This window comes from Electrona antarctica, assembly GCF_951216825.1.
Source record: "Electrona antarctica genome assembly, chromosome: 13".
NCBI lineage: Eukaryota > Metazoa > Chordata > Actinopteri > Myctophiformes > Myctophidae > Electrona > Electrona antarctica.
In genome coordinates this window covers 4759519-4785425 of record NC_136794.1, presented here as the reverse complement: position 1 = coordinate 4785425, position 25907 = coordinate 4759519, and the positions used below count along the sequence as shown (strand labels likewise).

At 43.8% G+C, this 25907-nt stretch overlaps 1 protein-coding gene across 1 annotated transcript in view; it reads right to left on the bottom strand.

Moving 5' to 3' along the window:
• pdia5 (protein disulfide isomerase family A, member 5) overlaps window positions 1–25907 on the bottom strand; it is a 99535-nt gene that overhangs the window by 68043 nt on the left and 5585 nt on the right. The window contains exons 2-5 of the mRNA XM_079518760.1: window positions 16625–16751; window positions 12301–12388; window positions 1293–1376; window positions 222–267 (exon numbers count right to left, since the gene is read on the bottom strand). Of these exons, the coding sequence (XP_079374886.1) occupies window positions 222–267; window positions 1293–1376; window positions 12301–12388; window positions 16625–16751 (345 nt within the window). The remainder of the gene's footprint in view (window positions 1–221; window positions 268–1292; window positions 1377–12300; window positions 12389–16624; window positions 16752–25907) is intronic.

Here is a 25907-nt window from a genome sequence, read left to right as displayed (position 1 = left end):
TTTTCTTTTTTTCCTTTTTCATGGCAAGGCCAAGCGGTCTACCTGCGCAGCGCTTGCGATCGACTGGTCGACCGCGATCGACGTAATGGGCACCCCTGATGTAAACAAACCCTTTCATACATCTAGCAGCATGCATCAATGTTGTATGCTAGATGCGAAGGTGTGAGTCGCCCCGTACCCTGACTGGAGGGAGAATGGCTGAATGCTCAGGTCACTCTTACCTTGAACGTAGCGGGCCTGTTGTATTCTGTGTGAAACGTCCCATCTCTGCAAGAGAGGAAGGTAGGCAAATAGTCAACACAGTTGTTAACCCATTTTGACCTGAGATCAGATTCTAAAAATGTCTTCTACTGTACATCCTGACAGTTTTCTGAAAAAGCTATGTTTCTATGTCAGTCGTCCTTCGATTTTTCAAAAATAGCAGACCTACAAGCTCGTAGCGCGCCACTCGGTGGCGCGCTATGAGCTTGTAGATCTGCTATTTTTCAATAGCTAAAGCATAACATAATGCTAACACCAAAAGGGGTTCCCGCCCAAAATGGGTTAAGGTATGGAGGAAAGGCAAGACTAGTTTGACAGGCAAGATGACGTTTCTGGTTACTCGCTTGTAATGACAGGCAAGCAGTGTTGTTTTCGTCGACTAAAACTAAGACGAAAAAATGTTTGTAGACTACCTTTTTTCACTGGCAAAAACTAAATGGAAACTAAATGTGACCAGGTCTGGCAAATAGGCCCTCATCTCGACAAGAGTAATTTTTCAGTTTTGTACAGATTATTAAAGTACATAATGTAAGCTTTCATATGATGTATCATTCAATGATATTCGAAAATATTTGAAGGAGATATGAGCATTTTAAAGTGATTGTACCGTTTTCCCCATGGAAAACTAAGCTATGATGACTAAAACTAAGACTAAATATATCGACAATTGTCAACAAATAAAAACTAGACTAAAATGTTAGGAAGGGACTATAGTGGACAAGAGATCCAAGTCATTTTACACTTGGTTCCATGCTGAAAATAGCAGATCAACAAGCTCACAACGCGTCGCAGCGCGTCGCGCTGCGACGCGTTGTGAGCTTGTTGATCAGCCATTTCGACGGCATCAAGGCCCGCCAAAATACATTTTAGTTGACTAAATCAACTGTAGATTTAGTCGACTAAAATCTTATGATATTTAGTCGACTAAAACTAGACTAAAACTATTCAATAGACTATGACTAAAACTAAAATCAAAATTTGCTGCCAAAAACAACATTGCAGGCAAGATGACATTTCTGGTTAGTACTCACTTGTAATGCAGGAGATCCGCCCCTCCACTTTTGGAGCCCGGGTCTGCCTTCACTTTCTTACAGAGTTTACGACCCTCGCCGTCTCTGACAGAATGAGAGAGAGAGAGAGATTTGAGTTGTTGATCCCAAATTTTAAAGAGTTACATGACAATGACAAACAACTCATTGTATTAGGAGAGGGACCTGCAGCACATCTGGCTGCACAGTATGTGACTGCATGTCACAAAATGAGACACACACACACACACACACACACACACACACACACACACACACACACACACACACACACACACACACACACACACACACACACACACACACACACACACACACACACACACACACACACACACACACACACACACACACACACACACACACACACACACACACACACACACACACACACACACACACACACACACACACACACGACAGTATTTTCATATTGTATTGTGAAAGTTAATGTTCTATCTGCCTGTTTTCTGTTATATTTTTATTTTATTTTGTTTTGTTCTTTTGTTGAATTTCATGCTTTGGCAATACTGTAGCTATTACATTCATGCCAATAAAGCTAATTGAATTGAATTGAGAGAGAGAGAGAGAGAGAGAGAGAGAGAGAGAGAGAGAGAGAGAGAGAGAGAGAGAGAGAGAGAGAGAGAGAGAGAGAGAGCGAGAGAGCGAGAGAGAGAGAGAGATGGCAGAGGTTTGGCTGGGTTCTTCTTATATGACATGCATTCCATTCCATCCATCATGTCTAATCAGATGTACTGTACACGATGTAGGCTTGCTAGACACAACCTTGATTGGTTGCTAATGTCTCATACAGTATTCTCACATGCACAAGTGCTCACTCACTTCCACATTGCTGACGGCAGTATTCTTTTTTTCTGAATATTTTGATTCAGTCTAACGGTCAAGCTACACCAGGCTTTTCTCACGCGTTTACCCTAAACGCGTGGCCCGTTTTGTGCGCGAAAAGCCTGGTGTAGCGTGGCCGTTAGTCTTTTGAATAACACACCATTTAGTCTGAAAGGTGGTTTGCACACTGGACGTGTCGGAAAACAGATGGAAAAACGCAGCTAAAAATCCGAAAAACTCAGCAGTGTGGATGGACTTTTAGTCCTATTTAGTCTTCTGACATTGTTTAGTCTTAGTCTCGGCTAAATATCAAAAACCTTAGTCGACTTAGTCTTTGGTCTTAGTCAACAAAATTAACACAGTCTCAGAGATTAAAATAGGGTGCATTTTGCATCCCAAAGCAATAAAACAACGACCTCTGCATCCACAGGATGCACTACTGTACTGTTTTTTATTCTAGTTTATTTTTGCTAGCTTTAGTTATAATAATCATTTCTGCTTCTGTTTTCTACATGAATATAACCACATTATAACCATATAAAATGAAATGGGCGTTAAATGCTGCAATTTGCAAAACATGGCAAAATATGACTGCTAACGTCGTTGAAGTGGGACTCATCAAATGTCCCTGGGACTCATCTAAAAGACCATCCCTGCATCCCGGGACTCATTACATTGAAAACCCGTTTACATCACTGACAGCAGACTCTACAGCAGAGAATATCCACACATCCTCAGCTGTACTAACCACATGAACCCTATCGTCCATGTTCTGCGGACACGTGGTGAACATTTGGTGTCAACACATTGTGAGGTTGTAGATCTGTTATTATCTGCTTACATTTAGTGTAGAGGGGGGGAAAAGGATGGGACTAAGAATATAAGGTTTAAAGGTGGTTGCACACTGGGTGCGTTTGAGTGGTGCAACCACTCCTATAGACAGCTATGTGTGTGGCTGTGTCCCTGGGTCTGTCCCTGTGTCCCCGGGTCTGTCCCTGTGTCCCCGGGTCTGTCCCTGTGTCCCCGGGTCTGTCCCTGTGTCCTTGGCTGTGTCCGAGCACGCAAATAGCGTTATAGCGTTTGTTCACCACCAAGTGTCACTGTTGCACAGCCTAACACACAGACACACACAGGCCAGCGAGGAGGACTTGTACAGTACAGTACAGCACAGCACAGCACAGCACAGCACAGCACACTTCAGACGGGTCTGATTTATTTGGAAAGCCGACGGAAAAACACTGCTAAAAATCAGAAAAAAACACAGCAGTGTGCAGTGACCTTAAGTGATAGGAAAAAGACAAACAGATATCGAACCACCCACACACACACACATTCACACTTTGTGTGAGTGGTGAGTGATGAGGCACTATCAACGATTCTAACATCCTCTGTCTCTCTCTCTGTCCAATAATAATAATGAGCCGAGGGAACTATGCATTGCTTTAGGAAAAAAAAACACAGACAAGAAAGAGACGGCGTTAAGAGATAAACAGAGAGCCAGGGAAGAAGAAAGGAAAAAGAGACAAAGAGAGCCTTGCCAAGGGAACTAAGCCCCCTACGCTAATAGAAATTTAAATACATGGAATTGAATTATAGTGGCAGCCGAGCACACCCGCCTGCACGCACTGTCCTTCAAAGGGAAGGACAGGTTATTAGTGTTCTATATGTTCCACGTTATCTAGCCCGTTTTGGGCGGGAAACCCCTTTTGGTGTTTTTAAGCATCATGTTATACTTTAGCTATTGAAAAATAGCAGATCTACAAGCTCATAGCGCGGCACCGAGTGCCGCACTACGAGCTTGTAGGTCTGCTATTTTTGAAAAATCGTGAAAATGTGGCGCAAATTTCAAATATATATTCTTTCAGAGCGAACATTTTAACTCAAATCTTTGCTTCTGGGGGGTCCCTGGAACAACATATTTTCAGATGGGGGGTCGTCGGCCAATTACATATAATCTTTGGGGTCCTTGACGTGAAATATTGAGCACCACTGATACAGAAACATTAGGTATTTCAGAAAACTGTCAGGATTTAGAAGACATTTTTTTTAAATTTCGTCGTCAGGTCTAAATGGTCTAGGGAGTACAGTGAACGTGTGTCCTCCATATTAGGTAGTGACAGAGACAGACAGCGTTCCAGGTAGCTAATGCCCTCCTTTTCCTTGTGCCCGATGATCCCATATTGTGCTGACTCACGGAAGGCAGATGGCACCGCTAGGGGGGTACTCGGGGAGCAGATGTGACCCCGACACTTCCTATCTGGGAGATGAGAGGCAGTCAGCTGATATATGAAGGAAAAAAAAACCTGTTTGCTATACCTCTGACACCTTGACACGCTGTCACGGGTGACAAAGGGGCTGAGTAGAGTATAGACATACACTAAGGTGACATTCACACCAGAAAGCTTTACTGCGATTAAAACGAATCCTGCTGCGCATTGTCAGAAACTGCGCTATCGTTTGGCAGGTGTGAAGGCTCATTCGAATCCTAATGCGTAGCAAAGAACCGCATTCTACTTCGACCAAAAACGGGGGTTTCGCTTCGCTTCCAATCGCACTTGATTTCGATTCTGTGCAGGTGGGAATGCAATCCGCAGCAAATAAAGGAAATTAAGCAAAAACAATGTGGCGGGTGAGGAGCTGAACACAGTTGGAGACGGAGAAGGCATATTTTACGCAGCGCAAAGATGTCCCGTTACCGTGGATAGACGTGGTCGAATGAGGAGACCGAAGCCCTGGTCGAAATATGAGGACGAGTACATTAATCAATTGCTTAAGGAAACACATAAAAACACTGCAGTGTATTATAGCCTACAGAATATTCTGTCTGCCTGTCTGTCTGTGCGTGCCGTAAACATGGAGTGCTGTCACTGTGTGGGGAGTAGGGACTTTCTTCTCGATAAACTTGTAAACATTTTGCGCTGCTGTCTGTTATATCAGTGCACTCAGCGCTGTGATCCGTGTTGATCACATGACTATGGAGGTAGTGTATACCGAATTGCGTGATGTATGGATCAAATGTGTACGAGTAATCAACAGAGATGTATTTTGCCAAAATCTACACAAAAAACCACTCCTTGGGCTAAATTCGGTCATATAGCCACTTGCCCAAATGAGATGACGTCATCACATTCGTGACCGCTTTTAGCCCAAGGAGTGTTTTCTGTGCAAAACTTGGAATGGGTTCAGAATCATGAAAACCCCCTAGTTTGACACGTCACATGCTACTTGACGCATAATGAAATTTGGAAGATTTTGCCTTATATACTAGGATGTTAATGGCATGGTCACATATAATATAACTGGCGATAACTGGCATTAAGCTACTGAATTTGAAGAGTTATCATACCAATATATACACTAGAGACATGTAGGAATACAAAACAAATGTACGTCACCTTAAGTGGTACTGTACCAATTCATGAAAATATCAGTGTTGGCCACTGTACTATATCACAGGGGTTCTCAACGTTTTTGGCCGGGGACCCCCGGAAATGCTTTGGCAATGTCTCGGGACCCCCGCCCCGCCCCCTCCCGACCCCCAATATAAATTGACTGCTACAATAACCATAACCCATTTTGGGCGGGAACCCCTTTTGGTGTTTTAAGCATCGTTATAATTTAGCTATTGAAAAATAGCAGATCTACAAGCTCATAGCGCGCCACTGAGTAGCGCGCTACGAGCTTGTAGGTCTGCTATTTTTGAAAAATCGTGAAAATAAAATTTTAAAAAAAAATCTTTTTTTTCTCTTTTTGGAAAATAATTTGGGGACCCCCTAAAATAATTTGGCGACCCCCCGAGGGGTCGCGACCCACGGGTTGAGAACCCCTGCTATATCAAGTCAAGCTAGTCACAGAGTGACTGGTAAGACCCGAGTGGAATAGTAAGAGAGTGGCGACACGCTTTGTTGATCTCGCCCCAAAGCGGGCGCCTATGGGCTATAGTTACAAACATTGGAACTATCCCATTGAGATAGAATGAGCACTTCCGCATTCCATTGTTACAATGGGAGTCAACGCTGTCGCCACTCTCTTACTATTCCACTCAGTGGTAGTGTTGGCCAGTTGGTGCACCATTTATTTTGCACCATGAGATGTCTGATATGGTAGCCATCCTGTCTCTTTCTCTGCCTTTGGTTTCCTGTCTCTCTACACTCTCCTGTCAGAAATAAAGGATGATGGCCTGGGCCGTGGCTCAGCGGTCCAGGCACCTTGGCCGGTAGCCCGAGTCTGGCAGTGTGCCGCGGGTTCGACTCCCGATCCAGACGGCCTTTACTGCATGTCACTCCATCTCTCTCCCCATTAACTGTCGGCCTACGGTCTGTCTCTCTATAAAAAATATTAAATAAAAGGCAAAGCCACAAAAAAAAAAAAACCCATTTATAACCTAGTCACTGACAGTTTACTATTTCAAACCAATGGAGTAACAGTCCTCTGTCAAAGAGCCAATGGTCAGGTCCGTTCTCTGAGCCGGCAGTAGTCTCTCTCCCTCTCTCACACACACACACACACACACACACACACACACGCACGCACGCACGCACGCACACACACACACTTTTCAGTCTGTCCAGAAGCTTGGGAAAAGAGAAATGGAGATTCATGGCTGATCACAGGCCTGCTCACGGTGAAAGCCCGACGCTACTTCCCATCACAGAGGGTGTTAATGCATTCCAGTTAGCAGCATGCTGGGGAGAACGTCATAGGGTGAGTCACCAGCACTTTGCCGTGCACAGCGGGGTCTCTAAGCCTGGCTGAGGGATAGCAGAGAGACAGCCTGGTGTGGCCAGACAATATCACTGAGGCCTATTTGTTCCTCGCATTAGCAGATTTTGTCTGGTTTTTTCCCAGGTTATCCCATTTAGACCCCGAGAACTGATTGTACAAAATGTCTTGTAAATCTTGACTTGTTTTCTGAAAAACCTTATGTTTCTATGTCAGTGGATTTCAACGATTTCATGTCAAGGAGGAGCCCCAGAATTAGATGTTTTTGGACCACCGACCCCCATCTGAAATATGTTGTTCTAGGGACCTCCCCAGAAGCAAAGATTTGAGTTAAAAAACGTTCGCTCTGAAAGAATATATATTCAAAGATTTGCGTCTCATTTTCACGATTAAAAAAAAAAAAAAATAGCAGATCTACAAGCTCGTAGTGCCGCGCTATGAGCTTGTAGATCTGCTATTTTTCCAATAGCTAAAGTATAACATAATGCTTGAAAAAACACCAAAAGGGGGTTCCCGTTTTGAATGGGTTATTGCAGAGGGAGCGACAGGAATCAAACAATTTGAAACAAACTGGAATTAAAAACAAAGGCTTGTTGGTCCTTCACAGCTTTCATCAGGCTGAACCATCATCAGCTGGCCAGCACAGGGCCAAAGAAATACTATTGTTCACCCCCGAGTGCTGATTGAAGACAGGCACAACGTTCTAGACAGGCTGAGGAAGGATAGAATTTGATAGAAACCAGCTCCCCCTCTCGCTCAGCGAGCCAAGAACAAGCCGGTGATGTCACGTCGAGAGAGAAAAAGGGTTGTTGCCAACAATTTGTATAAAGATTCAATTGAGTGGCTTTTCTCAGGGATTAGTAGCGGATTTATAGCGCAGTAAGGGATACTCACCATGCTACCGGATGAGCACTTTAAGTCCAGGGTTCCGTAAAATACAGTGCCTACAATTTTTTTGGCGTGGTCTAATAGAACAACACAGGGTCACACCTGTTACTATTAGGGCTTCAAATTGTCGATTTGTTAATTGACGACCTTATCGATTGATTAACCAGTTAGTTTATAAGCAGATTTTTTATTATTATTGTAGAATCTGAATTTCCCTCACTAATGTCCAATATAAAAATCTACATTTTGCTGATATACAGAAAGAATACAAAAGGCATAATATATTCCTTAATCAAATATTTGACAATTTCAGACACCATGGGCCAGGCAATGTGTGTGTGTTCCTCAGACACGCGCGCAGACAGCATTACATTCATTGTTTTATTGGTGCGTTATGTGCATTGTTTTATTCTTTTAATTGTTTTTTTGTTTTTTTTTCTAATAAAGTTGTCTTCTTGTTCCCCCCCTTGGCGTCTTTGAGTGTCATGAAAAGTGCTATATAAGTCCCAGATATTATTATTATTCACAGACAACCGCCCAATGATAGAACCGCAGAATTTAATTGTTAATCCATTGAGACCTGGAACGCATCCATGTCACGTTAGCGTTTAACCACATTAACCATTAACCCATTTTGGGGCGGGAATCCCGTTTGGTGTTTTAAACATTGTTATAATTTAGCTATTGAAAAATAGCAGATCTACAAGCTCATAGCGCGCCACCGAGTGGCGCGCTATGAACTTGTAGGTCTGCTATTTTTGAAAAATCGTTAAAATGTGCCTCAAATCTTTCCGAAAATTGTCATGATTTAGAAAACTTTTTTTTTTAAATTTCGACGTCAGGCCTGAATGGGTTAAACTGTTACGTTTATTGAAGAATTTCTTAACGGCGACATTTTTTTTAAAGTTAACTGTGAGGCACCATAAACATGTTTCCAAAGGAATTAGTGTAGCCTTGCTTGGCCGGCCTAGTAACGTGTCTGTTGTCGTCTCTCTCTTCCTGTATGACCTCACCCCATTCTACCCGGTGGTTCCCAAGTTGGCCTAAACTCAGATCCCTGTCATCTGCTCAAAGTGTGCCATCCTGGCCCCAATGGTCTGGCCCTTTTCCCTGGCAGAAACGGCCATTCTCACGCTGTGATCCATGCCTCTCTCTCTCTACATCCACGGCAAGCTCTCAGCCGGGGGGCTTCTGCTTCTGGAGCCCGTCCATGTTGAGAGAAGAAGGTGGGCGAAGAAAAGGAGAGCACGCCAGTAAAACCACAGCACCTCGCCACGGGAAGGGGCTGGCACGGGACCACCACCGCGTCCTGCCGTGGATGAACCTGGCTCGCTCTCTCGCACTCCCGCGAGGACGGCTGGCGCGGAGTGTACCGTTCGTTTCGTAGCCTCGGATGACTCTCCTCCACACCAGCAGCACTACTAACACCAAGAACACCTACATTTAACCCGTTGTGACGTCGGAATTTAAAAAAAAAAAAAAGTCTTCTAAATCCTGTCGGTTTCGGACCGAGCCTTGGCTCAGTGGTCCAGGCACCTTGGCTGGTAATCCAGTCTGGCAGTGTGCTGCGGGTTCGACTCCCGATCCCGACGGCCTTTACTGCATGTCTTCCCCCCATTTCCCCCCATTGCATGTCTTCCCCCCCGTCAGCCTACTGTCTGTCCCTCCATAAAAACAAATTATAAAAAGGTGAAAGCCACAAAAAAACATTTCCTAAAATACTGATGTTTCTATATCAGTGGTGCTCAATATTTCATGTCAAGGACCCCAGAAACTATATGTAATTGGCCGGCGAGCGGCGACCCCCCCATCTGAAAATATGTTGTTCCAGGGACCTCCCCAGAAGCAAAGATTTGAGTTAAAATTTTCACTCTGTAATAATATATATATTCAAAGATTTGAGGCACATTTTCACGATTTTTCAAAAATAGCAGACCTACAAGTTCATAGCGCGGCACTCGGTGCCGTGCTATGAGCTTGTAGATCTGCTATTTTTCAAAAGCTAAAGTATAACATGATAATGCTTTAAAACACCAAAAGGGGTTCCCGCACGTAGGGATGGTTGGCAGTGTATCGGTAGACATGTGCACCGCCCCCAAAAAAACAGAAACCAGGATGAAAGACAGGCAACGTGAAAAAAACAGCATACTACTAGACTTTCTAACATAACAAAACAAACATGACAATTGAATGTGTACAGTCGTTTACTACCCCCCCTTTACATGAAATATTCCCTCCTCTTGTCCATCAGGCCCTTCCTTCCATCTTTTGACAAGCTAGAGAGGTTTCCAGCGTGGAGGTGTCAAGAGGGGGGAGATAGATATTTATTTCTTCTTCGTTTTACAGCTTACTGTAAGTAAGGCTTCTCTTTCCTCTCTCTGGTGAGATGGAGATGGTTCAAAGTGGCTGACAGGTATTGAAAATAAATAACATTTAACCCGTTTCGAACGGGAACCCCTTTTTGGTGTTTTAAAGCATTATGTTATAGTTTAGCTATTGAAAAATAGCAGATCTACAAGCTCGTAGCGCGGCACCGAGTGCCACGCTATGAGCTTGTAGGTCTGCTATTTTTGAAAAAATCGTGAAAATGTGGCGAAAATAGTTTGAATATAATATTTTTTCAGAGTGAACGTTTTTAACTCAAATCTTTGCTTCTGGGAGGAGGTCCCTGGAACAACATATTTTCAAATGGGAGTCCGCCGCCAAATACAGACAATGCTGGGGGGTCCTTGACATGAAATAGTTTGAGCACCACTGACATAAGAAACATGAGGTTTTTCAGAAAACTGTCAGGATTTAGAAAAGACATTTTGTAGAATCGTCCTCGGGTCTAAATGGGTTAAAACGCTCTGGGATCCCTGAACACTATATAGGAAAAAGGGCGAAGAAAAAAATATAACGACAAACAAGAAGTCGCATCACCGGAGAGCAAAATAGATAGTTTGTTGTTTAGGGAAAACAACTCCTCTGGGGACACGGGGAGTTAACTCCCTGCACAATGTAAACACTCCAGATCTGACAGCTCCATTGTGCTTGGCTTCTAGGGAGACAGATTTGTAAAGACTGGAGTATAGAGACAACAGTATGCAGCTCACCGATGCTTTACGACACAGTGTCTTGTCATAAAACACAAAACGCACGCATTCCAAACGCACGGGCGTGGAGACAAAACAAAACAAGGTACAGTGTGTCCTACCCCACAACACACCCAATATACGCACTGCCAAAGCCAATCAGATGATATAGAGACTCAACAGAACAGTTAACCCTTTTAGGCCCAACGTCGAAATTAAAATAAAATAAAGTCTTCTCAAACATAATGTCAAGGACTCTAAATATATATGACATCTGAAAATATGTTGTTCCAGGGACCCTCCCAGTAGCAAAGATTTGAGTTATAAACTCGCTCTGAAAGAATATATATTCAAAGATTTGCACTACATTTTCACGATTTTTCAAAAATAGCAGACCTACAAGCTCGTAGCGCGGCACTCGGTGCCGCGCTACGAGCTTGTAGATCTGCTTTTTTTTCCAATAGCTAAAGTATAACATAATGCTTGAAACACCAAAAGGGGTTCCCGCCCAAAAGGGGCTAATGAGAATCTTCATGGTGACATGAGGATACTGCCCTGACACTGATTGAAAGCGCGGCGAACGGGAACGCTAAACGAATGATTGGCGAGATGTGACACAGCAGAGGCAGGATTTCAATAGCGTCCCATAAATGAGTGGGTGCCTGTCAAAACCGCACTCGGTACAAAAGGCCGTTTAACCCATTTAGACCAGACACCAGAACCAGATTCTACAAAATGTCTTCAAAATCATGACAGTTTTCTGAGAAAAAAAACCTATGTTTCTATGTCAAGTGGTGCTCAAACTATTTCATGCCAAGGACCCCCAGAATTATCTGTATTTGGCCGCCGACTCCCCCATCTGAAAATATGTTGTTCCAGGCAGGCACCCCCTCAGAAGCAAAGATTTGAGTTAAAAAAACGTTCGCTGTGAAAGAATGTGTGACTAAATGTGACTGAGGGACTGCCATTGGATTTTCGTTTTTTTTCATGTCATATGAAAGCAGGGAATCATAGCTTGAAATTGACATATTGGTTGTTCAGTTTGACCCACCAGTTTTGGAGATATGGCTTATAGAGTAATGTCTTGCGGAAAACATTGTTACGATTTTTCAAAAAAAGCTCATAGCGCGGCACCGAGAGCTTGTAGATCTGCTATTTTTCAATAGCTAAAGTATAACATAATGCTTAAAACACCAAAAGGGGTTCCCGTCTAGAATGGGTTTAAACGGCTTATAAATTGCGTTGGCAGAATAATTCTTGGGGGGGGGGGGGGGGGGGGGGGAGAATTATTCTTGATATTATAACCCTCTACACAAAACCCATGGCACGATTGGAGAGTTGATCCTTCGACGACAGTCAGCAACTCTGTCGGGCACGATGGGGAGGGAAGGAGTAACATTTACAGGATTTTCTGGGGTTTTATACCCCTTTTGATTTAAGCATTCTGCCTTGGTACTTACCCACAGTTCACCCATGCGATGGTCCCTTGTCCCTTCACCGCCTGAGCCACGTCTGACAGCAGCTTTAGCTGGGGGTCCCCGGACGAAGCTAGCAGACAGGGAAGAGAACATGCCTGTCATCAGTCTCCCATACCCATAAAAAATCCCGAACCATTCAGTATAGCCCATCCCAGACACACAGAGAGCACTGTCACATCAAACGGGTTGAGAGAAAGGGACGAGGAGTCGCGTTACAAATGGCGTTCAATAGCTCGCCTATATAAAAGACCTGGTGACGGAGAAGGTTAGGACATCGTTGGGTTAGATCATGGGGCGAATGGTGGTACCTCCTCATTTCCCATCACTGGGTGAGCTCGTAGAGGGGCGGGGGGAGGGGGGGGGGGGGGGGGGCTAGGGTTACAATCTGCTTTCAACGTCTCACAATGCGCGGCGCTGGAGGGGTGGGGTGGGGGGGTTCGTGGGTGGTGATACAAAAGATGAAACGATTGCAGTGTCAGGCTAACTTTTTTGTGTACAGTCAGTGACGCACGATAGACACTTCCATCGTACACAGTTGACTCGGCACATTAGTTTAGTTCAGTTTATTTCATTTTGTTTTTGTTAAATTATCACCCGGTTGCACAATCTACCTTATCTGCCTGTGAGAGCCGTGCACATGAGCGAGGTCCTCCTCTCAACAATAAACGGTACCAGCTAGAACAATACCGTGCAATATATTACTGAAAAAGTCTTGGGAGAAATGGCAAGCAAAGTGGATTCCTGCGAGGCAGACAAATATGGTGTAATATAGTCCTAGTCCTTCAGCCAACGCAATGCAGCACTTTTATATGACCCCCCCCCCCCCCCCCCCCAATCATTATAGGCAATTCATAGAGTGCAATGATTGCTCCTCCTGATATTGTGCGCCCCAAAAGGTTAGAGCTATATTTAGATTTGGGTTCCTGCCTCACTCACACCCAGCAGGTAATAAAAACATCTGGCAGTGTTTGGATATCAGATAGCCACATCATGGGTACTACGGTATTTCGGGATGCTCTGGAGAACATTTTGGGATTGGGTTGATTGGGGGGCATTTGAGGGACAATAACCGGGGCTAATTCCAACAGGTAAATAACTGACTGACAGACTGACTGACAGACAAGACAGGTCAGACCCAGGAGATGGGGATAGAAAAATGAAAGGTGGAGTAAAACTGATTGAACGTTTTACAGTCGGAGGGGGAGGGGGGACCAATTTGAGAGTCGAGGGGGGTGTGGGGGGTCATATAAGAGGTCGGACAGCAGGAAATTAAAGCGTGCAAGGGGGAAACGTACGTGAGTGAAGGAGGGAGGGGGACGGAGGGGGACGGAGGGGGGGGACAGACCTCTGGCCTCTGTTGGAGGAGCGAACGCTACACGAACGCCGCAGCCCAACAATCAATCACAGATTGTGCTCGATACGTGGAAGCCTTATCCAATGACCTAACGCTGAGGCTGAAATGGGCCATGAATTATGAAACAAATAAATCTTGCTTGCTGCCGGCCCCTTTTCCCAGCTTATTGAGGGGCTAGCAGGCAGCAGGGTTTGTTTATTGATGGAAGGAAGGAAAGGAAGGGGGGAAAGTAAGCTACACCAACCATGCCTCTCGGTCCTCCTACTACGAGCCTGCTGAGTACAGTTGTCTCCTCCGAGCATGAAATATGCAAATGAAAATGGAATTAAATTCAAGGGGGGGTGATTCCACTAATGGCCATGAGGGAACACTGGTTTACGACTCGAGTTGACATGCACCGTGGGGCTGATTCTCTTCCATTTTTACATCCAAGTAGAGTATATGCAAATTAATTCGGTAAAGAAAAGAGAGTGGACACAGTGGATTTGAAATGTGACACAGGGCTACTAGCAGCTTCTTTACTGCTCTTCGCAGCAGCAGCAGCTACAGTACAGTATGTGATCATGGTTGGAGATAATACACACACACACACAGCGGCAGTACAACTCAAGAGAAAACTGTTATTGTGGTTCTAAACCAGCCAGTATTCATTCACGCACAGTTAAGCCATAATCTATAGGGCTACTGGGCGGAGACGAAGGAATATTATGTTTAGTTGCATGGTAGAACCTCATTTAGAGGCAAAGTCGTACTATACACAGTTGAAAAACCAAAATAGAGCTCATGGTTGAGAAACAATTATAATTCCTACTGGTGGTGACCCGAGATGTAAATAAGCCCCAGATGGCTTAACCCGTTCAGAACGGGAACCCCTTTTGGTGTTTTAAAGCATTATGTTATACTTTAGCTATTGAAAAATAGCAGATCTACAAGCTCGTAGCGCGGCACCGAGTGCCGCGCTATGAGCTTGTAAGTCTGCTATTTTTTAAAAATCATGAAAATGTGGCGCAAATCTTTGAATATATATTCTTTCAGAGCGAACGCTTTTTGTGTTTGTTTTTGGCTTTTCTGCCTTTATTGATAGTATCAAGTGAAGATGGACAGGAATAAGAGGGAGAGAGAGAGAAGGGGAGAGACATGCAGCAAAGGTCGTCATGAACGGGACTCGAACACGCAACGCGCTGTCAGGCCAAAGCCTATATGTGGCATGATGTGCCTGGACCACTAGGCCAGCGGGCGCCCAGAGCGAACGTTTTTAACTCAAATCTTTGCTTCTGGGGGGGGGTCCCTGGAACAACATATTTTCAGATTTGGGGGTCCTTGACATGAAAATATTTGAGAACGACTGACATAGAAACATGGGTTTTTCAGAAAAGTGTCAGGATTTAGAAGACATTTTGTAGAATCGTCCGCAGGTCTAAATGGGTTAAAAAAAAACATATCTCACTCAAGAAAGAAGGGGAAGAAGGGGAAGGAAAAGAGAGAAACAAAATCATAACAAGGCGAGGCCAAGGCTTGACTGGAGAATACGGGTGGAGACCTTAGAGTATATATTAATAGAGACGGCACCCGGAGGAAACCCTGAGGCGAAATGGACATAGTGGCCGAATTTGTCATTGCAGCTCGAGCCAGCGCTGGTCCGTTGACTATCATTGCGCACGTTCATGTTATTGGGTCCATGACACGTGAACGAATGTTTCATACGCGAACAGCCACGCGCAAACGGCACAATGATAGTCAATGGCAGAGCGTTCATGTGTTTGGGTCCACTCCATCCCAGAATGCACTCTGTTCCTACCCGGAAGGAGGAGTGAAATCGCTGTTAGATAAATTCTGACATGTTGTTTACACGCCATGTCAAGTTGGCCACTCTGTTGGTCAACACAGATAGAACATTGGCCCAGACCGTGTTTCATATAGGTCATATTGTCACCTTATTCTTCATATCATCATTTTACTCATAGCCTACTGCCTGTTTACTCCGGGTTGTTCTCCTTATCCTATTTATGTCATGTCACCATCCACGTGCCTAATCATCTCAGCCCTATATTATCCTTTATATTATTTTATCATATTTATATTATGGGTTTCCTGACGCCAAGTTCAGATTTACTGTCTCTATTAGACTTTCCCCAGTCAAGTTAACTCGCATACTGAGAGGTCTATTTTGATATGAGACTACATGTATTTGACCTTGATGCCTAGTGAGAAAGTAGATAGGAGTGTTTCTCTCTGTCGAAAGTTCACAGTGCAGGGAAAGTTATCTTCAGTTGCCATAGCAACGCCAGCCTCTGTGCTTTCCCGGTCTATGGCCATCAATGACTGAACCAAGGAAGATGAATTCTACGTCACGATACCATCCATGTGCTGGTCCAATGAGCGCTCGACAACCAGCGCCACCGTGGGATATTGCGGAAATGAACTATCTATTGAGCCAATGAACGTTTATCAACAACTGACGTGATCTGCAGTATAAGCCAGGAAGATACTGTGAAAGGTTCAGTTCGGATCCATATTGGAACAATTGAATACTCTAAATTACATGATGTAAATACTATTATCTGAACCATGTAGTACATTTTCCTCTGTAAATTGACTTTATATCTACTAAAAATGAATGTTAAAACCTGAAACTCCTCTCAGAACTTTATTCATCTGCCTCCAAATTCATTTTTAAGGTCTTTCTGTTTTTTATGGTACAGTGACTGTCATTCAAGATTTAAAGGGTTAATCACTCATTTTTAAGGTAAATACAGCACGGTATTTGGTCTCCCTGCTGGGTTATTGAAGGTATATATTTACAGTCCTTTCTAATTAACATTACAAAATAGATATCATTTATTTGTATCTATTAATCGCCTCATGCGCTTTTGAGCAACTCCGGTGACATCTCTATTAATATATACTCTAAAAGGTGGAGACCTGGAGAAGAAGCTTGCCATCTTGTCTCACCTGTCTTGGTGTAGAGCACCAGAACATTGGTCCTGGTCCTGAGGAGCTTCTTGAAGTCCTTGTGGTCGCTGACCCGCTCTATGAGAGGAGACACTTTGACCGCTCCCAGTGCCGACGACAGCCACATCTGCTCAGACACACAGAGAGAGAGACGATAGTTCAGTGCTTCAGTTAGGGCTGTCACCAGGGACGTGCACACATAGACAACAAAGGAGGCTTCAGCCTCTGCCCTTTTACCCGTTTGTAAAACAACTGCCCTTTCCAGACCACGAATGCAGCATTTACTACAGTGAAAGAATGCAGATGCCACTCCTTTCCATGCCATGCCGGAAGGCAGCATTCAGGGGAATTGTTTTTTTTCCCGAACTTTCCTGAACTTGAACACAGCATTTTGCGTTGAACAAATTTGATTAGAAATCCATGTCGTACACCGCGTCTCCACTAGCTAAAGACTGCTGGGTTGTGCCCCGAAAAGAGCTGATCTACAAGCTCTCAACGCGTCACAGCGCGACACGTTGAGAGCTTGTAGATCACCCATTTGCTATTTTTGTCCAAAAGTGCCCTCTTACGGGGTTTCAGCCCCTGCCTCTCGAACACTCTCTGCACGTCCATGGCTGGCTGTCACGATTACAAATTTAGGTTGATGATTAATTGTCACACTAACAATTAACGATTTAATTGTGTTTTTGGCATTGAACATTGGAACATACAAATAAACAATAGATTTCTGTTTTAGGGTTCGTAATCAGAAATTGCAAAGGTAAGATAAGAAATTATCCATTTATACATTTTATACAAAAAAAAAAAAAAAAAAAAAAAAAAGGTACAAAATAGCTGATCTACAGGCTTACAGTGCATCAAGTGGCACTGCTTTTTTGTGTATGACATATTTTTCCAACATGGAATCTATTATGACGATTATGACAAAATAATTGCGATTATCTCAAATAATTGGAATTAGACGTTTATGTAATAATTGTGACCGGTCTATTTTGGTTTTCAACCTTTTTCATTTCAAGGACATTAGGACACCCAGTTGAATATGCATTAGGCCACAGATCCCCATTTTATCTCTGGTAGTAGTGGTACGGTACCCCAATTTATACTGGGAAAAATTGTAACTCAGTTAAGTTAATTTAACTCAGAATGTACAAAATACAAATGGAACCAAATGGACCCTGTTCCATCTGTACACTCTGAGTTATAAACCGTTAAGGGTCCACTTAGACCCCTGGTGGTCCCCAGACCCTGACGTTGAGACCATAACCCTATTAGAGTTGCAACAATTATTAATATTTTAGTAGTATTATTTTGGGAGTGGGGATTTCAAACAGAGGAAAAGATGGCCGCTCCATCACCCACAAACAGGTGTGTGTATTTAGTATTTACCGCCCTGTATGAATCCCCTGTTAGTCTATCACCGCATTGATTGTCGTTAATTAGCAACACACTGTATCGGGAAACGTCAGACACGACCTAAAGTGGAAGCTGCTGGTGCCTTCAGTTCAAATATAAGCAGATTGACAGACCAAAAGTTTGCCTTCCCTTCCCCATCAGAACTCATTAACCCACTTAGGCCTGACGTCGAAATTTAAAAAAAAGTCTTCTAAACCCTGACAGTTTTCTGAAATACCTACAGTATGTTTTCTATATCAGTGGTGCTCAATATTTCATGTCAAGGACCCCGAAAATGATATGTAATTGGCCGCCGTCCCCCTTCTGAAAATATGTTATTTCCAGGAGGAACCCCTCAGAAGCAAAGAGTCGAGTTCAAAACGTTCTGAAAGAATATACATTCACGGTTGTTCAAAAATAGCAGACCTACAAGCTCGTAGCGCGGCACTCGGTGCCGCGCTACGAGCTTGTAGATCTGCTATTTTTCAATAGCTAAAGTATAACAATAATGCTTAAAGAGAGGGGTTCCCGTCCAGAATGTGTTAAAAAGTCCTTCCTTCAAGCCTCGTCCCCCTACAGAGAACCAAAGTCCCTCCTTCAAGCCTCGTCCCCCTACAGAGAACTAAATTAGACGCCGCCGACGTTGTGTGCTCGCTCAGCGGAAACCTGGATGATGAGTGATGTCACCTGGCATGGAAACAAGCACCCGTCAGCCTCATTTTCAACTTTCCAATTCCCCACTGGAGGCTGCCCTAATGCAAACACCCCCCAGACCCCCCACCACCAACAACATAACATAAATGTCTAAATTAACTTTGGAGAACACAGAAGGGCCAAGAAGCACTACAGAGGACATCACGTTGAGCTGCCTGTGATGTGCTTGTGATAAAAGCACAAATTATTGGGGTCGCCAAATTATTTTGGGGGGTTAAGAGAGTTTACATAGTACACATGTACTCCTTAATGAGTAATCAGGTTTCAAGATTAATTTATGATGTATTTTCTCTATTATTAAGGTTATTGTAGAGGTCAATTTGTATTGGGGGCGGGGGTTGCCAGACATGGCCAAAGCATTTCCAGGGGTCCCCCAGCCAAAAACGCTGCGAGCCCCTGGACTAGAGCAGGGGTTCTCAAAGTTTTTGGCCGGGGACCCCCGGAAATGCTTTGGCAATGTCTCGGGACCCCCGCCCCGCCCCCTCCCGACCCCCAATATAAATTGACTGCTACAATAACCTTAATAATAGAGACAATACACCATAAATAAATACTGAAACCAGATATAATCATTAGGAAGGTGTATGCATGTACTATGTGTACCATGTAAACTCTTAATTTTCGATTTTCCATCCATTCAGTTGGGAAAGAAATTAAATAAAATAAACTTTTTTTTTTTTTTTTTAAACATAATTTGGGGAACCCCCAAAATAATTTGGCGACCCCCCGAGGGGTCGCGACCCATGGGTTGCGAGCCCCTGGACTAGAGGACCATGTGTTACTTTGTGCGCCCACGCAAAAGTGGGTGAAAATCACTTTCACCTAGAAAAACTTTTTTTTTTAATTCAGCTGACTGTGGAGACACATGCTGGAACTTTTTACTTTGAAATGTTTTATAGTTTCTGAGTTATTTAATTTAAACGCCCAATGCATTCTCAATGGCGAAAACACAAACTTTGGCACCACGTAAAAAAAAAAAACAAAAAAAAAACATTGTAATGTTTTTTTTAAGTAAAAAAACAAAAATATATATATATATTTATTTTTTTTCCAAAGACGTCCACAGACGTCTTGGGCACTGCACGTGCGGTAATACCAAAGACGTCCACAGACGTCTTGGGCACAAAATGTGTTAATTTGTTAACGGAACAATTCAGAGAAGATGGTGTGCACATCTCAATGCCTACATTTAGGCCAGGTGCTGGAAGTCGGGCATCACAGGAAAACATCAACAAAGAGAAAGGCAGAAAGAGAAAGATCAGGCAAATAAATGCGATATTTGCCCGATGAAGAACTTTTAGGTCGAAACGTTGCAATTTGTTGCCTCTAAATAAAGAGCTCTAGAGACTAGTGTGCTCATCACAAGATGGCACCATTTCCGTCTACTCATCTAATCGTCTGTGGACAGCTGAGAAACCTGCCTTCCAACGACATTATCAATGGGCATCCGAAGCTAATATAAACTACTGACTTCCACTTACAGTACTGCAAGGTTAGCAGTTAGCACTGCAGCACACTGAAGGAAGTCATTAGAGAAGGCATTGTTCTGGCATACATTTAACCCGTTTAGACCTGAGGACGATTCTAAAAATGTCTTCTACATCCTGACAGTTTTCTGAAAAAGCTATGTTTCTATGTCAGTCGTTCTTCGATTTTTCAAAAATAGCAGACCTACAAGCTCGTAGCGCGCCACTCGGTGGCGCGCTATGAGCTTGTAGATCTGCTATTTTTCAATAGCTAAAGCATAATATAATGCTAACACCAAAAGGGGTTCCCGCCCAAAATGGGTTTACCAGTTTAGAGTCACCCGAGGACGATTTCCTACAAATGCCTTCAAAATCCTGACAGTTTTCTGTTTGTATGTCAGTGGTTCTCAAACATTTTCATGTCAAGGACCCCAAAAAATATAGGTAATTGGCCACCGACCCCCATCTGAAAATATGTTGTTCCAGGAGCAAAGATTCCACCACATTCACGATTTAAAAAAAAAATAGCAGATCTACAAGATCATAGCCCACAACTAGGCCCGCTACAATTGTTACTTAATAATCGCCTAACAATTACAATAATTTTTGCATAATTGCCAATCGTTTTCCAATTTCCATGTTGAAAAATGTCCACTTAAATTTGTAATCGTGACAGCCCTACACACAACCCTCCTCTGAGACACCAGATAGTGAGTAGACAGAAATCGTGCTTATAATGTCTTATAATAGAGCGCCGAAGTCCTGACGTCACTCGCTCATCCCCTCGATTCCCCTGGTTCACGGAAGTAATTTCTCTATGGCGTAATTTCTCTATCGTCTACTATAAGCATTGTGGTCCAAAAATAAACAAGCTGTCTCTGCGTTATTGCCAGGGAGGTGTCCCGTATCGTTCACTCATAATACTGTCCGTTTCTAGCGAAAATGTAATTCAGCAGCAGTAACATTAGCGTTTTCTCTCAGTCAGTTGATTCTTCATATCCATATGAGTGAAACGGCCTGGATGACATGTTTATTTTTCAAACACAGTTCTTATACGAGGCGGTCTAAAAGACTTATAGCGCCCTCTACAGATATTGACGTCAGACTTCGGTGCTCTACGTGCATTAGCGATCTAACCACGTATGTATATGATGAAAAGGTAGAAAATGGGTGAAGTGGTCCTTTAAGGCGAGTAAAATATCTGTGGTGAGGAAATGGCACATTCATAGTCCGACCATGTGTGTGTGTGTGTGTGTGTGTGTGTGTGTGTGTGTGTGTCCTATACGTGTGTGTGGGGTCCAATTATTCTGACTGTCTGTAGAGATGAGGCTGAGGTGATGACGAGATAACCAATGATATGACTTAAGATGCCTCGGTCAGTATGTGATCCAAGAAGGCCCATGCGGCGATGACAGAGTGTGTGTGTGTGTGTGTGTGTGTGTGTGTGTGTGTGCGTGTGTGTGTAAGAGGCTAATTAAAAAGGACCACATCTAGGTCGACGGGGTGACACTTCTCTGCTTACGCAGGCCATGGGCCTGGGAGCGAAGAGGAAAGGGGGGAGGAGGAGGAAGATGAGGAGAGAAGGACACAGTGGGGCAGACTTTATTTATTTATCTATTCAAGTGAGTCAGGAAATCCAAACGCCGTGCCCCCCCCCCCCCCTTTGGAATGATTAAAATGACACCCATCTTGAACAGGATTCCAAGCAAATCTCTCCACTCTCTCTCAAGCAGAGAGACATTTATTGCGCCGGTAACCCTTGAACAAAATATAGAGGGGAAAAAAAACAGCCGAAGTAGTCGTAATAACTACACACGGCTCCAAATGGTGGCTAATAGTGCTTCCTTCGAAAGAAGTATGCAGGAATGCAGTTGATTAAATATTTTCCCATTAAGCACTGATAAAATGATTGCAGGAGGGGGGGGAAGGGGCCTTTTTCTGAGTGCATACTATGGCGCTGCTGGCATGAATAGTACTCCAGACGACAGCAGGCAACTGGGATTGCCATTGACTGCCAGCATCAAGCGGACTCGGCTGACAGCTATGATTTGATGCGATGCTTGAATGCTGAATCGCATGATGCAAGCCTTTCGGTGACAGACATTGAAAAATAGATATAGTAAGAGAAAAGATTGTACTGAATTTACTCCTCAAAAACTGTCACAAAATGACAAGCCCCATTCAGAGGCAACATCCAGTTGTAGCAGGGCACGACCGATATGGATTTTTGTGACCGCTAGCTACCGATTTTAGAGAGGCAGGGACAATCACCCGTAACCGATATGTAACCGATATGGTGCTTTTTTTGAGCTGGAAATAATGAAAAGGCCTTCTTCTGTGTGGATTTGTGCAAAGAACCGATTATGATTATGCAAAGGTACTACAGTGACAGTAGTACAGACAGCTGCTATTCAAGACTTGTATACAGTACATGTTTTTAAAGAGTCGTTTGCAGTGACACAGACACTACTACCAGCACCATTGACAAGAGACGAGGAGCCCTGACTGAGTTACATCGGTATGTAAAACTGATAACGGTAGACATTTCATTGATACGATATGACCCGATATTATGATGAATTCCTGTTCTGTCTATATAAGTGTCTATTTGTACGTCTCTAAATGTTTTGATGATTTGAACATGGTGGACCCTATTGGAAACAAGTGTAATGCTTAATTGGGTCGTCCACTCACAGTTAACAGCCTTTGTATTGAGTTTGTGCTTGAAATGTACTGTAATTCTGCAAACTGTTAATAAATTCTTCAATCAATCAATCAATCAATCAATGTGCCAAATGAGGCCATATCGGTGGCCCGGACGGGCACTATCCACAATATATTTTTTTATGGGGTTTTTTTCGTGGCTTCCGCCCTTATTTTATTTTTTTTATTTTTTATGGAGGGACAGGCAGTAGGCTGACAGGAAATGGGTAGAGAGATATGGGGGGGGAGACATGCAGTAAAGGCCGTCGGATCGGGAGTCGAACCCGCGGCACACTGCCAGAGTGGATTACCAGCCACGGTGCCTGGACTGGAACATGTACTCCATACGAGCATGGACCTCACCGCGCACACACAATATCATTGCACTTATGAGGACAGCAACATTTTAGGATGGAGAAGATCTACACAGCAAGCCCAGATTTGTCCTTGTAGATACTAGACGGGCTACTTTCAGATTCAAGATGGATACAATCCTCCTGGCTATAACTTTAAACTTAGTTAACCTCTGTCTGTCTGTCTGTCCTTTTCTCCTCAGTGGGTTCAGCAATTGATCTGAAGTTGCACACTGGCATAATTAGATCACTGCCATGTGCAGACACTCGAGAACAATATTTTTAAAATTAAGCTGTATTTTTTAAGCTTGTTTTTTTTTTTTAAACAATGTTACTCTATATGGCTGTGGTTTTCGATGGGGGTCGGCGACGGAACCGAGGCTGTGTGTGTGTGTGTTGGAGATGTGTGTGTGTGTGTGTGTGTGTGTGTGTGTGTGTGTGTGTTGGGCACGCGTGTGCGTGTTGGGCACGTGTGTGCGTGTTGGGCACGCGTGAGCTCTGTGTGTGTGTGTTGGGCACGCACACAGTGGGGCGACAGTGGGGCGACTGTGGCTCAGGAGGTAGAGCAGGACGTCCACTGATCCATGGGTCGGCGGTTCGAATCCCGGCTCCTCCCGTCTACATGTTGAAGTGTCCTTGGGCAAGACACTGAACCCCAAATTGCTCCCGATGTGCTGGTTGGTACCTTGCATGGCTTCCGCCGCAATCGGTGTATGAATGTGTGTGTGAATGGGTGAATGTAATGCACTATGTAAAGCGCCTTGGATAAAGGCGCTATATAAATGCACCATTTACCATTCACGCACGCAGCGCGCACGCACGCACATGTGCGCAATGGAGGGTTCAGTGTCAATTGGAGGGTTCACCCTCCAATTTTCAGTGTCTTGCCCAAGGACACTTCGACATGTGGCCAGGAGGAGGAGCCGGGATTCGAACCGCCGACCCAGGGATCATTGGACAACCTGCTCTACCTCCTGAGCCACAGCCGCCCTACTACTATAATAAGATGTAGGGAATGCAGAGCAGAGAGTTTAGCTTTTTTTTTGCCCTCCGTCTGTATACTATTTCTACTGCAGCTTGTAGTCTCTACCAGAGTAATGTAGTAAGAGAGTGGTGACACGCTTTGATCTCGCCGCAAAGCGGGTGCCTATGGGCGATAGTTCCAAACATTGCTCCTATGGCTGGAACTATTCCATTGAGATAGAATGAGCACTTCCGCATTCCATTGTTACAATGAGAGTCAACGGGAGTGTCATTACTCTCTTTTATACTACTCTGGTCTCTACTAGCTGTAATACGGATGGTTTTAACTTTTAAATCAGTAGTCTGCTCTTGTCATACAGTACAGTCTGCCTGTAATAATAATAGGCTGCTGTCCAAAAACCACATTTTAACACTGGGCCATTAAACCTCAAATATCACGTCATAACTTTTGACAACTCGGGGTGGGCTAAAACCGCGATTAAGTTACTGTCACGTCCTGAATGTTTTGATCATCGCACAGTTGTGTTGCACTAACTTCATAGGTCAGAACTTCAGAAGTGATCTTTCTAAATGGAGAAGAAAAAAAACACTTAAATGTCAATGGGCAAATATATAAAATGACAGGTATGACCTTAACCCATTTTGGGCGGGAACCCCTTTTGGTGTTAGCATTATGTTGTGCTTTAGCTATTGAAAAATAGCAGATCTACAAGCTCCGAGTGGCGCGCTACGAGCTTGTAGGTCTGCTATTTTTGAAAAATCGAAGAACCACTGACATAGAAACATAGCTTTTTCAGAAAACCGTCAGGATGTAGAAGACATTTTTAGAATCTGATCTCAGGTCAAAATGGGTTAACACAACTCGTTCTCGGAATTGTAACCTGCTCCAAATTCATCTCCCAGGACCATATACTGTGTACAGTACATTCCATTTGAGTGGCCATTTTCCAATTACTTTATGCAGTTCAGGCCGGGGAGGTCGATAATACACTAAGGAAAAATAATCCATTAGAGTTCCATTCCATGCACCTAGCGTCTTTATTCTCTGATAGGTGGGTGTAAAAAAAACAAAAACGAAAGAAAAAGCATGTCGCGTATCAAGCAGCGGGTGGCCGGGCTCCTGCCCACTAGCCCTCACCCTCCATCTGCTGTGACAAATCTGCTTAACCCGTTTAGACCTGGGAACGATTCTACAAATGTCTTCTAAATCCTGACAGTTTTCTGAAAAACCCATGTTTCTATGTCAGTGGTTTTCAAACCATTTCATGTCAAGGACCCACCCAGAATTATATACATGTATTTGGCCGCCGACCCCCCATCTGAAAATATGTTGCTCCAGCGACCCCCCCCCCCCCCCCAGAAGCAAAGATTTGAGTTCAAAATGTTCGCTCTGAAAGAATATATATTCGAAATTTGCGCCACAATCACGATTTTTCAAAAATAGCAGACCTACAAGCTCGTAGCGCGCCACTCGGTGGCGCGCTATGAGCTTGTAGATCTGCTATTTTTCAATAGCTAAAGTATAACGTAATGCTTACAAACACCAAAAAGGGGTTCCCGAACTTCCCGCCCAAAATGGTTTAATAAATGTCATCCAGGTTTACAGTTTGAGGGGGCCCACAATGCATCAGCATCATTCACTCCAGTGATTCTCAAGCCCTCACCTTG